General features: G+C 37.9%; 1 protein-coding gene across 2 annotated transcripts in view; it reads right to left on the bottom strand.

Moving 5' to 3' along the window:
- Positions 1 to 14225, bottom strand: part of RASA1 (RAS p21 protein activator 1) — a 66712-nt gene that overhangs the window by 2152 nt on the left and 50335 nt on the right. For both annotated transcript variants that reach the window (XM_050913182.1, XM_050913181.1), the window contains 8 exons: positions 11221 to 11393; positions 10851 to 11010; positions 10528 to 10670; positions 9664 to 9779; positions 8322 to 8408; positions 5519 to 5586; positions 2569 to 2657; positions 839 to 916 (listed from right to left, as the gene is read on the bottom strand). In XM_050913182.1, coding sequence (XP_050769139.1) covers positions 839 to 916; positions 2569 to 2657; positions 5519 to 5586; positions 8322 to 8408; positions 9664 to 9779; positions 10528 to 10670; positions 10851 to 11010; positions 11221 to 11393 — 914 coding nt within the window. The remainder of the gene's footprint in view (positions 1 to 838; positions 917 to 2568; positions 2658 to 5518; positions 5587 to 8321; positions 8409 to 9663; positions 9780 to 10527; positions 10671 to 10850; positions 11011 to 11220; positions 11394 to 14225) is intronic.

Raw genomic sequence — 14225 nt, forward strand, 5'->3', positions numbered from 1 at the left:
GTTGTAATTAAAACAGTAGATTAATCCAACAGTTATTTTCAAACCAAGCTTTCAGAGACCTTATGCAAAACCTGTCATTTGAAGAAAACTGACATATCATAATATGCAGAAGTTGCAATTTAACCAGAAAAAGGTGACATATGGCAACCTACCCAAATGCCACACTCATTTTCATGTCTTATCAAAATATTCTGAGGTGTCGTCTAGGTCACTTTTAAGGGATCAATTCAGGAAGCTTGGCACATTTTTTTCATCTTTGTTTTTAAAATGAATTCTTGGTTTAAAAATACAGATACATAACGTGAGGACCTAACTCCTGTTACAGCTATCATACACAAAACAGTAACAGTTTAAAAGAATACAGTAACTGCAGTTCACTTTCAAACTACAATATCTAGAATGCTTGCAGTGACAAATTTGGTGACGCATAACTGAAATTCAACCTAGTATTTTTTAAAGCAAAAAATAATTTCAATCTCTGGTCAAAACCATATGACAAATTATATATAAGAATTTTTGTTTTAAAACATATTTTTAAAGACTTGTATTTTTGGCCAAAATTTCTAATCCTCATAGCTATAAAATCTATTTGAGCTTCTCACATCTACAGAGGGACTAAACAAATAAAGTCTAAGATGACATTTGATGGTTTTAATTCCGTATGACAGGCCAGCAACCTGCAGTTTCTAAACATGCGTAAGAAAAATTTACTCAGTTACAAGCATTCAAAATTGTGTGGGAGCTGGTGCATTTTTGAGCTAGTTAATAAGAAGTGTAAAGAATTTTCATTTACAATGTTGCTATGTAACTTCCACTAAAGATTTTTTTAACCACTTACCCCAAGTTCATCCAAGAACATGATCATCCGATGTTTGTTGCTCTTGATGAATGGATTTACCCCTTCCATATATGGCTCCTAGTAATTTTTAAAAGTATTCATTAGAACAAATCAATGCCAAGATAATTGTCATACCTGAAGTGAACACAGTGCAGTCAGACAAATGACAGTGCGAAACAAGTATGTCATCTGGAGTGATTTTATTTTTAAGAGAATTTCTGATGTCTAGTATGCAGCCAGTCAGAAGACTACACAATTCAGTATTTTCTTATATTCAGAAGATTAAGAATCTCTGATTCAGAAATTCTCTTATACATGCATACTGACACGAATTTGCATTAACATGAATGTCTCTCGATACCTAGCTGCAATGAACAAATGCTCTACTTTCAAAGGTATGATCAGGAATAAGTGCCCTCTTTCTTGTACTTTCATTAACGCTTACATTCCAAGTTATGTGTGTCAGAGAAATAACTTCATAATGCCAGCCTGAGGTCACTTTCGTTATGCTTAAGTCAACAGATTTATTTTTCAACTACGTTTCGGCCTGGGAACTGAGACAGACCGGTTGTTGCTGGCATTCTCTTGGTGTTATAATAGAAACTTTATTGAAAGCTGGGACTTTTTAGTGCAATATGTAGACTTGATTTATGACGTTAATTATGCCTGGCAATATGAAAGTGAGTACAAACAGAAGGGGTGCTTTGAAGTGCTCTACCACAGAAAACACCAATCTAAGGAGTAAGCAAATGTAGGGTGAAAGTGAGGGAGGGGGAAGAGTCAGAGGTTGGCAGTTCTTCATTTGTTTCAGAATTGGATAATCTATACCAAACGGGCAATCTAGGTCTGATTAGTCTCAATCTGAAAGTTGATTAATGTATGTAGCTAGAACCTGTGTGTGGAATGCATTTCAAGGTTCTGTACAGAAGCACGCCAATATTACTGAAAGATGCCTCCCCTTTGACATCAAATAATCAAAGGAAATGCAAAAAAAAGCTCCCGTCATCTGTTTAAGGCAGAATATCCTGATTCTTTCCCATCACAGATTCCTGCTCTAGCAATTCTCAGTTTTCTTTTTTGATACTGATATTCCAAAAGAAAATGTGCCCATTTTACCATCATGGACACTTTTGTTGTGGTGGGATGGCTGCCTGCCTTTCCTCTCCCGCTTCTCCCCTCTAACACAGGAAATACTGGAGTATGACTGCTGCCTTTTCGGTTGCAAACGGAACAAAAAAAGAATGCCCCACATACTTCCACTGTTGTCCTCAGAACAAATGCCTGGTGAGTTTATCTGTGTCCTCAAAGCATCAATATATGGTTGCCTCCCACTCTGTAATACCTACTGGTACGGTCATTTGTTCATCAATTATTTTAACAGACCATTGCTGGTGTTCCTACTACCAGATTCAAAATCTTCATGGGATGTACCCAAGTCATTAACGTGAGTTTCTAGATCACTTCCTCTCAAACGATTATGGCTCCTCTTCCCAATTTGACCAGACTTCATGCTGCTGCTCTAGTTCAGATCAACACCCTGTTCAGCTCTGAATGAACAGGACGGAGGGAATTGCAGTAACGAGGCCTCTTTGCTGATGAGGACAAACAGGTCATCTGTCGGGCTTTGCATGAGAAAACGGCAACAGATTTTTGCATGTATTACACAGGAACATTGAAATGTACTGGAAACATAGTTCTAGGCTGTTTGGTGTGTGTAAGATTATATTCACCTTAGCTCCAAATTCAACCAGATTTGCTAAATTCTGCACAGACTTGGCGACCAGCGTCAGCGTTCTTGCAGCAGTGGGGGAAGGAGAGTCTGGCAGGAATACAAAGTAGAGAGTTACTGGCCATTCCAAACTAACAGCAGTCACGTAAAAGTAAAGCTCTCCAGTGCATGTTTTTTCATGGAATAAAATTTTTTTAATATTGTAACAGAACTGCATGTGGAAGGTGTCAACTGGTGAAGTAAAACTTATGTTGCTTTAGTAATGCCCCCACAAAAATATATTAATATGAACATATGATTTTCTCTAGTAGTTGCATACAGAACAAGTATGCAAAATAAAGTGGTGTTAGTAAGAGTTAGGTGAAGGAAGAACCATTTTCACAAAAATGAAACAGTTCCGTTGAAAGGAGGATTATTTGTTGTTAAAATAAAAAAATCAATTTACCTTTAGAATTAAAAAAAAGCAGTCTACCTTTTTCCTTACTTGTGTATACCCACGTAAGTGGGCTCTCACAAGTTATACAAATTATACTTTAAGTTACTGGCAGCAGGAAAACAGAGTAAACATTACATGCAATCGTGGCTTGTATTTCCATGAAATTATAGTCACCTGCTATACCTAACATTACACTTAACACTTTACATTAACCACTTAGTTAAAACTTCCTTGTCCAACAAGTGATACTACCCAGTAGTATCTTACAAAATCATTTTTCCCTCCCGTTACGGTAAATGGCCTGGTTGAAAGCCAGGTTTGAAGTGTTCCAAAATTGACATGGTTATTATGTAAGCTCTAAATTTTATACTTCTTCATAAGAATGCTATATGCTCTTCATTGTCTACCTGCATCTTTTGTTGTTCTTTCTTCCCCTCCCCCTCCAAAATCCATTGAAAAATAAGTTCTAATTTTTCTTGCATAGCTGGAGCTGTGCAACTCATGTCAGTTGTTCATCGTATCTAGTGCTTGGCACAATACAAGCCTTTGAAGCGGCAACGCTGGAAAACATTACTAGCCCTGGAATGTGGAACTTCAGGTTAGGAGAACTGATCTAAGAAGTGAATTACTTTAAAAAACTCAAAGATGCTTCAAACAAAGGATTTAACTTTTGAAACAAAGATGTTTTTTCAGTCACAGTTGTCGAGGTGGTAGGATTGCTGCTGATACTGAGCGATACCTATACACCCAGCCTTCAGAATACTTTTTTCCCTATTACGGGAAGAAGGTACGTTGGAAGCTTTGCTCCAAAAGGACTGCCTCATCCTTTTTTTTGAACAGCTCTAAAAGCCCTACACGGAGTCTGTAAGTTTACCTTAGCAGCAGTCAAGAATATTAGCTGGATGTACATAAGCAGGAGTTTAACGCTGACAGACAAGCTTAAAAGGGATTACTCAAATTTATAGGTAACTTTTTACACCTGTAGACACAGTGCAACCCAAGTTAGGAGGTACCTAACTTGCAAATTACCTGAATAAAATCCTAAAGAAAGGATCACGGTACGAGGCCATGTTTCTCAAATGCTTTCTCAAAAGCATGTATGGAAATGATTACTGGGTGAGAGAAGGGACCTTTCTGTTCGACACAGCCCTTCTCATTTGGTATAGCTTAAAGAGAGATGATAGAAAACATGCTACATTGTCGTAAAAACTGTCTGTGAATAAAGAAAAAAGCTCTTCTGAATCAGACTTCCAATTTCCTCCTGTTTCCAAATCAGCATTTTACTGGTAAAAATCAAGAAACTGCTAGGCAGGGAAAGAGGCAGAGCAATGGCCAGTGCATACTAAATGCCCTCTAGCTTGGGGTGATCTTTGCCAAGGAAAAAAACCCAGAAAACAAAGATGAAGTATAACATACGCAAACTTTTAAAACTAAGCAATCCAGATGTCCAAATATTTTAATTTCAGTAATAACAGTTTTCAGTAGTTTATGCCTTTCCTTTTTTCCTCCCACAGAAGTTAAGTTAAAAATGCCCACAGACATTTCTAGGTGCTTAAAGCAACTGCCATGGGATAATCCATGCCCTCCCCATTAAAGCTTCACAACAGGGAAGCCCCGCGCCAGCAGCGTGTCAGGTGTGGTCCCTGATGGGCGCCGCCATCCCAAGCAACCCTACGAGCTGTTTGGGAGAATGCTGTGTGACACCGGCCAGCACAGTGCCACGGGCCCGTACAGCAGTTCTGCAATCCTGGTCTTGCAAACAGGAACGTTCCCTGTTGCTGTTGTAGTTAACCGCTATAGATGCGCTCTACCATCAAAAGCGGGGTAAGACTTGACGCGGTGCGAACACTCACTTAGGCAAGCCCAGGGGAACTCTCCTACATACGGCCTTTAAGTCAGCCAAGGTCACCATCTCAAGTCTGCGCAACCCACCCTTTCCTAAGTGCCACCCCTCTCTCATTTTTAAGATTCCGTATTTGAGATTGACTGCACTTAATGAGTCAAAGTAAAGACTTCTCCAATGGCTGGAAGCTATCTAAGCAGGACGTTCGCACAAGTTATTCAAGCCTAATTTTCTAGATGCACAAATGTATTCCAAGCTCTGCAGACACATTTTCAACTTTATAAATCTGGTTCATTTAAGAGATACCATTGAATTTCAGCCATTAACTTTGGCACTGCATTGTATTCAAGGTGACATCTGAAGATCACATAGTTACATTTTTCACATTGCTACAATATATTCCACATTGCTAGCCTTTAACTCAAAATTGTATTAAATACCACAATGCATGTTTTTCTGGACTTTAGAATGACATTGGGGATAACTACAATCGAATCTTTAAGGGTGAAAAGCATACGTTGGCTGCCTTATGGAGAAGTCAGTCAAATGATGTGGATAACAACTTTGGACACAGCGTTCAAAAAAACTTTGTATTTTGCTACATTAGACACTGCAGTAATTTCATGCCCACTACTGTATAAAGTATGAATTCAATCTGAAGCATATAGTCACCTGAGATGATATTAAACATCCTTGGGTTCAGGATAGCAGGACAAATCAGTCGAAGAAAAACAAAGCCACTGAAATGGGAAGAAAATTGTATTTTGTTCAATAAAATTAGAGAATGTAAAATTGTGTAGTCTTTAAGGATTCAAGTTAGCGTGGAATCTTTTTGAGACAGATACCAACCAACCAGCCTGCGCTCTGTGAATACGTTAGCAAATTAAGAATATCATGCTATGACTTCAGCTATGATAAAAGCTGAAAGAACAGGCATGTTGATTTCCCAATTAAGGTGAACTGTTGAAACCATGTGGGAAGAACTTAATTGTAAAGTCATACTGAAGCCAATCTCAGACCATGCCGGCTTCAAAAAGGAGGAGCCCCTGGTGTCTGACCTCCCAAAGGTTTTCTGTTGTCTGCTACCCCAAGGCATCCATCCCGCAGCCACCCGCTCCCCCAGGCCAATGTAAGGAGGAGCGCAGGAGCGGGTGGGCAAAGGGAGCCTCTCTTTTGGCAGCAGCACAGCCTGAGGTCAGCTTAAGCCAATCCATATCCTGATGACAGTACGCTACAGTAGAAAAATAATAAGGGATCTGCTACTTGCCTCCACGAAGTAATTGGTGCCATCTAGGAAGCTGGGAAAAAAGCACTCTTGTTTTGACTGCAGAACTAGAAACTCCATCAACAGAAACCCAGAATAGCCTTCAGTAGCATGAGAAAAATCTAACCTTCTGTTAATAGCAGAAGTAAAAAACATCCACCTCAGGTTGACCTCAATTCCGGCTAATTGCTATACAATGAAGTGACATATGGACCAACTAAAGCAATCTAAATCATCTTTAATTTTGTTCGGCGTGCTTGGATACTACCAGCAGAGTGGTTTTCACTACAGCAATACCAAAGCCTGACCACTTATAAAAGAAGGAAGGGGACCTTATACTACCTTGCCTGTTAGTAAGTACACAGTGATGGTAATGTCCATATTACTTGAAAATGACAGACATAGGAGTGAGGTCAATGCACCTTCCATATATCCGAGACACCTAATACATACTGTTATAGACGTTTCTTACTTCTCCAAGAACCATGAATTACAGGCTGGTAAGACAACAGCTTTTGGCCATATGTGAAGCTGAAATATTTTCTATGGTGCGAATTTAAAGCTACGAGGAAGGAAGTAATTTTGAAGTCATGGCATATACACCAATTCCTCTTTTAAAGTGCCCAAGGTTGAAGGCCAATGAGGTATGAATCTAGCATGGACCATGCTGATACAGAAGATCTGGTGCTTCTTACCCTGGTCAGTCTGCCTAAATTAAGAATATCTACATGGGGGTTTTACAACCAGAGAGAAATGGCAGCACTTTCTGACTGATACAGCAGGGAAGATATCCAGACATCTAAAAATTGTCCATCTGCCTCTGAATATTTAGTCATTCTTGGACCAAAAATAGTGCAATAAGATAATCATCATCACTGAAGGCTGTGAAGCTCTGTACTCTGAATGTGAGCTGTGTCCACTAAGGAAAGCCACACGGTTCGCTCTGGAGCTAGGGTGGAACAGAAAGAGATACAGTATTCACTGCTGAGCTCTACAGCCTTCCAGTAGGTTACACCCTCAAAGTATGAGGGGCTTTCACCATAAGAGCAGGCTCCATCTGAAGGCAATGCCCCTCCATGGTACCCTGGATGACATAAGGCTTCTGGTGTCAAAGTGATAAACACAAGCCAAAGAAAAAACCTCTGAAAGACTCCCTCCGTGGGAGATGAACCTCAGCAAATCGTATGACTGCCAGATACCGCAAAAAAGGAAAGATGTGGCTCTGATACCCTTAAAATCCCCCGTAGCGTTTAGAAAAAGTGTCAAGACCGCATCTTTGTCAAAGATTTTTGTTTGACCTGTGCTGGCAAAGGACAGCGTTAGAGGAAGAACTTGTGTATTGCATTGGTTTCTGAATGTACATTGGAGTTTTTGTGGCTGGTGCGAGTTCAGAGGAGCCAGGTTCAGTAACCCACTGCAACATTTTTAGAGGAGCTCTGGAATGTTTCAGCGTGATTGGGCTGGAGCAGAGAAGTGAAACAAAACTGGGACAGCACAGAATTATGTGTTTTCAGAAACCAACACAGAGCATTGATTCAGAGTGATCAGAACCAGCAGCCCAACACCAGCAACTGGGAGCCTTCTCCGATGCAGAAAACTACATGTCCCAATGCAGACAGTACCTCAAAGAAGTCTAACAACAGTCCAATTGTCTTTATGAGACGGTACTACATTCCTTACCATGCTGGGCCTGCATTTGAAAGGGCATGGATCTTAAACCATGTAAGATTTCTCACACACTACGTAAGAGTCCCTGGGTAAGGCACAGTCCTCCCAGATGGCATGTGACAGTAACATGATCTCCAGAGGTCACTGCTCTCTACAGGTATCACAAAGGTTAAAACTATTGCTTTGAGAGAAGTTTTTCTTTCCCAGCATGAAAAAGGAAATTGCTATTTTAAATTAGTTTGTAAAACTTGACAAAAAGCAAGCAAATTCAAAGTTAAAACTATTAAGTAAAGCTATACTGACCTCTATATTACATCACCTTATTCTGGCAAGGCTATAAGAACATGATTAAGAATCTAGCAAGCTCATAATCCTTAATTGGGATATCATGCCTCAGCATTATAAATATCTTAAAATACTGCTGTAACCTATGTAAGTACTATAGAGTTTTGTCACTGAAAGAAACATACATAAGCATGCTGAAGTATGTCTTTAAAAAGACTTGAAAAGATTATTTTCAGAATAAAGTGCCCAGTAACTTACCTAACAACTCTGGTTCTCATGGTGGTATTAGCTGGCCACTTGTTTTGAACAGACTTCTGTAGGCACCCATAAATATACCTCAATGTCCTGCAAAAATAATAGCTAATTACTCATTCCGTTAAACTTACAGAATCAAAAAAGTTGGTCAGAAAGGATCTAGACCAACGTCCTACTTGATGTAGAACTGTTATCAATTCTACGTTTATAATTTAGACATAAGCTTTAAATTAACTTTAACTGAGTTAATTTATAAGTTAATTTATAAAAAGTCAATTTCTAAATTTATAAATTTATATTAAAAAGTAAATTTATAAATGGCAAGGAAAAACCTTCATTAATACACAATTCTATATGCAATTCAGTGATTATTCAGATGTGCATTAAATGTTTTATAACTGTCTGTTTCCTGTTTCTCAAGTAATATTTCCTTTCAAAAAAGACAATTTTGATGGTGTGATTTTTTAATTTTTTTTTTTTTTTAATTTTTTTCTTCTTAACTAAGCAACAACAATTCTTTCCATATGAGGGTTAGGTGTTTAAAACTTAAGCAACCACAGCAATAGTCCTCTGCCATTGAAAAAATGGGAAGATTGTGGTGTATTTCAGAAAATTTTGAGAGCTGCATCGTATACTTAAAAGGAGTGCAACTTTCAGTGCTAACCTTGCCAGCACTAACACAAAAGAAACACTTCTGTGCTACTCTGCTATCTTAAAATTGAGGATTTTGTGTACTTTAAAAGCTAATGACATAGAGAAAGAAAACTGTTAGTACTATCCACTTTTTATTAGATGGTTCAAATCTAAGCTATGAAAACAAGTCATTTTAGCAATTAAAAAAAAGGAAAAAAAATAACCTCTGCATTTCCCTAGCAGACAGAAGCAATCATAGCATGGTATCATTCTACTGCTACCTGCTTGTATTTTTCATATGCTGTTAATAATTCCGTCTCTTTCTCAGAGGAAGAGGACTGGAAAGTATTTGTAATCAACTTAAATATATATAATTGTCTGCTAACTACTACTGTCTTCTACCTTTTCATGGAAATATGAGTTTGATTATTTTTATTATTCTTTCCCTGACCTCTTGGGCCTAGCAGCTTCTCCTTCAAAGAAAAGCACGTGTGCTAGCCAGAGGCTTTTGCAAAAAGCACTATTAATTCCCAAAAGTGTTATTTTTTTCCCCATCTATATTCCTCTGTGTGCATACAGCAACCCTAAAGACATTAGTCTTATGACTGATTAGCAGAAGATGAACCAGCAACAACATCACTTTAAGGTGCAATGTAATGCAAACAAATAGGAATTTTCAAATACAAATCTGAACAGAAAAGTGCAAACTTACGGAGGCAGTATCTCTGCAGCCATGAATATTTTCTCCACCAATTCTGAAAGTATACTGAGTAGATGTGCCAAATTAGTGTTTACATCTTCATTTTTTTCTAACTTTGAGGGATTTAACTAAAACAAAAAGAGAAAAAGATTATTTTTTTCCTCCTAACTAGAACTATATATATAGTTTCATAATATTACACACTGAATACTACTTCAAAGTAAATTAAATATTCTGCTGCTGTACAGGTCTCTTACAGAACTCACGAGTCTGTTTCAATGGCTAGTCAGGAAATGCGAAGAAGCAACAGTTTTAAGTTCTAATACACTAGGCTTTTAACAGCTCAGATATTCACCACTATCCATCTGCATGACCTTTTTGTCTCTCTCAATCCAAATTTCTGAAGACTCCCATCCTTTCCACAATAAAGTTAAAGTCAAAGACAGAAGTTAGGAGGGTCATTTTAAAAACAGTTTCAGGATCAATAACAATCATTTAATATCAGGAAGTTTGAAATTAAACCTAAAGTTCAGACATTGTCCTCTGCGATATCTTGAGTTTACTAGAAGTTACTCAAGTTAGGACATGCAGTAACTGCTACAGAACAGCCTACAATTGCTAAAGAATAAATAGATAAAGAAATTTTAATTAAAAAACTTAAAGTTCTACTATGAATATTGTTCAAAGCCAAAATCTAGGGAAAAAAAAATCTCTTAATGAATTCAGTTCCTCTATTTCTTACGTAAACGAATTTTAGTTCTGAGAGATTAATACATGTCTCTGAAGCTAATATTTAATGCAAACATAAAACATAACAACGAGTAGATAAATGTGTCCACAAACCAAAATGTTTAAAAACATAGTTCAAGGTATCACCTCACAGGACTGCTTGCTCTCCATTATCTTTAATATAGAGTCTTTCAATGCGTGGTGAACAAAACTTGTTGCTGTGGCTTTCATATACTGCTCCATAAGCGTACTTGCTAAAGTGGTGGCACGAAACAAGGTAGTAGCTTCATCTGAAAAAGACAGCAAAGTGAAAAGTTGAGGAGACAACAAAAAGCAAAGGAAAAGTGTGCTGTGTTTACACTTTGATGTATGTTGTAACTAAAGGAGGAGAAAACAAGGAAGGCGCCGGACCCCTTCCTTCCCCACCTGCCCAGAGTTCCAGTGAACTTTAGCGTAATTTAGTGCAGTACCTTCCATGCTTATCTCCCTGTCATTCAGTGTTCGTAACAACAAGGACTCAAGCTTTTCATGAAGGAAAATCTTCAATAAAATGCCAGCCAACAGTGTTCTATCCTGTCCACAAACATGTGATAAGGCATAGACTACATGAAGTTCTTTCTGGAGTATAAGCTGAAAGAAAAACAGAATTTTAAAATATTCAGAAGCTTCTCCTAACATGTAACAGCTTTGGAAAAACTGATATCATACATCTGTAGTGATACATAGATGTCACTATAAATATTATTTAATGATGTCAACCAGTGTTACTGAGATCCATCTCAAACAACCAACAAAATGAGTTTTGACAGATAAACCAAGAAAAGTTAAACAACTTCATACCTCTTTAAACTCACTGTATTCCTCTTCTGGCATGATCTTCTCCATAGAATATCGTGCTCGAACACGCAAAGATCCTGGCTCAATACCCTTTAATGGTACATGGGAACTGAGTTGAAACCACTCATCTGTTGCATGTCCTTTTTGTAATCGGCTTAATTGGCAACGCATAAACACTTAAGGGAAAAAAGCATTGTTCAAGTAAGTTATCTCCAGCAACACAGTGCTACTATTGAATAAAAAAAGTTTATTTTCAGCATGTTATCTTGTTTCAGCAAAAGAGTATTAACAAGAGTAATCAAGATTTTTGCCATCAATATATTGACAGATTCTCTCTTCAATCGTTTAACAGACTCCTGTAAACTGAAGAAGAAATATAAAGCATTCTGTAAAGAATGGATACATATACATTCAAAAACACTGCATAGATATTGACAGAGTTTTCTTTGTAACACCCAAGTAGTGAGTAAAAAAGTGCTACCCTGCAAATCCAGGTGGCAGTCAGAAACTAAAAATAGACAAAGTGTTCATAATTCACTGTCCCCTTTCCAGCCTTAGGCTGATACCACTATCAGGTGTGCTCCTTGACCACTTCGTCACTTCTTACTATTTTTTGTTATAGTGTTGCTATGGTTTTCCCAAACACTGCCATATGTATTTCTTTTATACTAATTCCCAGGTTAAGGCTGTAACAGTTTATGCAAATCATGTAAAAAAGCGTGCCCAGGCAACTTGCTGCTTAGATAATGATGAAAGTCAACTCAAAAATGGCCAAATCATTAATTCACCTTTCAGTGGTGCTGGTATCTCGAAATTGCCAAGCAATGACCTGGACTGCAGCTGAAGCCTGGCCCAGCAGCCGGCTAGCAAGCTGCAGCAGTGGGAGCGCAGGCCCATCTGGAGCAGGCACACACGCTCCTCAGCAGAGCCGTTCTGCACAGAAACAGGCACTTTGCAGAGGCAACACCATGCCTGTGAAACACCCACCACGCTCCAAGAGGGGTCCACAGTTAAAGTTTCACATTTAGCTCGTCAGTCTGGATCTTTCAAGAAGGCACCCTCTCCTTCCATGCCTTTGAATAAGATCTGCTTTTAAGTTCTCACTTAAAAAAAAAAAACCAAACAAACCCAAACCCAAGAGTTTTGGGTTTTTGGTTTTGTTTTTTTTACATTTCTGCAAAGCCCATACACCACACTGCCTTGCAGAAATTGTCAACAGCTCCAGTAGAATTCCCATTGCCCCAGCGTTGCAATATGTAGCAGGATATCATTTGATACTGGAACAGAAAAACATCACATTTATAATGCTCACTCCAGGACATTCCTGTTGCCTATTTCATATTCTTTGGAGTTAATAAATGGATATAAGCTAATGCATTCAAATCAGTCAAGTAGTGTGAAAAACAATTCATCGTCACCTGCTACTTATCCACCAGTGTGGATGGGACTATGTCTTTAGACCAGATAGTCAACTGACTTTCCTAGAATATCCCTCCCCAGCATCAAAGCTCCTGTACCCACAACTAAGCAACGTGTTTTTCTTCTTATTTTGCTTGCACGTGTGAGGCATGTATATCTCAGTGAGAGGAATGGTGAATAAAATACAGGATCTAGAATAAACTGATGATTTAATTTTTCCCTGTGGTTATAGTAGCACTTCGTAGCTATAATATAAATACTATAATCTTGCTTTGCTTTGGGGGGGGGGGGGGGGGGAGGTCAGACCAGAAATATCTGTACAAGGACTGCAGAACAGTTGCTATCGTAATTTATATTCAATAACTTTAAAGGAACAAGACTTTTTCCGATTTAGCAGCTTACACTGAATTAGTAGGCTACCTTCAGTAAGAGGCTGATATTAGTTGAAAAATTCAGGGTATTTTTCACTTTGCAATCTAGCACATTTTAAAAGAGAAACAAATATACAGAAAATCATCAAAATGAACAATAGTTGATCTCTTCTCTCCAGACACAGGTAAGAATTCTCTTGACAACAATCTTGATCCAAAAAGAATCACAATATTTTACACGATGAATACTAGTACAAAAAAAAGTAAGACTGAGGGTTCTTAATGGTTTATTTGCTAATGAAACTTCAGGCATAATATTTAGTAACAAGATTGTATTTTGATTGTTAGTAATTATAACCTGGGAATCAAAGCGAAAAGTGGATCAAACTTAGGTTTGTTCCGGTCCTCAGACTGGAAATTAACCTGAATTTACTATACAGCCTTCGTCTAACCCTGCCAGAACAAAACAGAGCCGCCAAAAAAACCCTAAAAAAATTCTAATTACTGATTCAGAATAAAAGCCATTTGAAATCTTGAGAAAGAGGAAATTGCTCAAGTACATGGACATACTAAACCCTGCCTTTTGCAGCCACAAGTCACTGCCATGTTAGCACAGCCCATCCTCCTATAATCTCAGCTATCGATTTCAAAAACAAGCTTTGGCACGACTGCTAATAATACCTGTGCCTGAAAAGAAAGACATTGGCTAATACTTTGCTGTATGGACTTGCCTGTGTGAGGTGACCACCCCCATTATAAAAATGTTTCTTTTTCAACATGAACTAATTTGAAATTAACCAACTACCATGGTGCAAAACCAGAACTTCCACTCCAGTTAAACACTGTGTGGTATTGTCCTGAGAGATTTACTAATTCAACTGTCTAATCATACCTGAGCATCCCAGTTTGCAGTAGCAGCAGGTGAAGTCTACTAATACATTCTAGGGCTTTATTTTTTCCAAGCCATATTATATATATTTATTTGAATAAATCCTTATGCAATTTACCATTAGAGAAACAAAGAAAAATTTAAATAGGATTGATACTAAACTGTTCAGTATAATTTCAGAATATTTGAAATACTTTTTTAAAAACAAAAAACCTAAAAATAATTATGGAATACTCATAATAGGCAAATTTCAAAGTTAAAGACTTGAAAACTCAGGAAATATTTTAAGATACTGAAAAAATAGCCTTCATGCTAGTATCATTTTGGCA

Source organism: Gymnogyps californianus, chromosome Z (assembly GCF_018139145.2).
Source record: "Gymnogyps californianus isolate 813 chromosome Z, ASM1813914v2, whole genome shotgun sequence".
Lineage (NCBI taxonomy): Eukaryota > Metazoa > Chordata > Aves > Accipitriformes > Cathartidae > Gymnogyps > Gymnogyps californianus.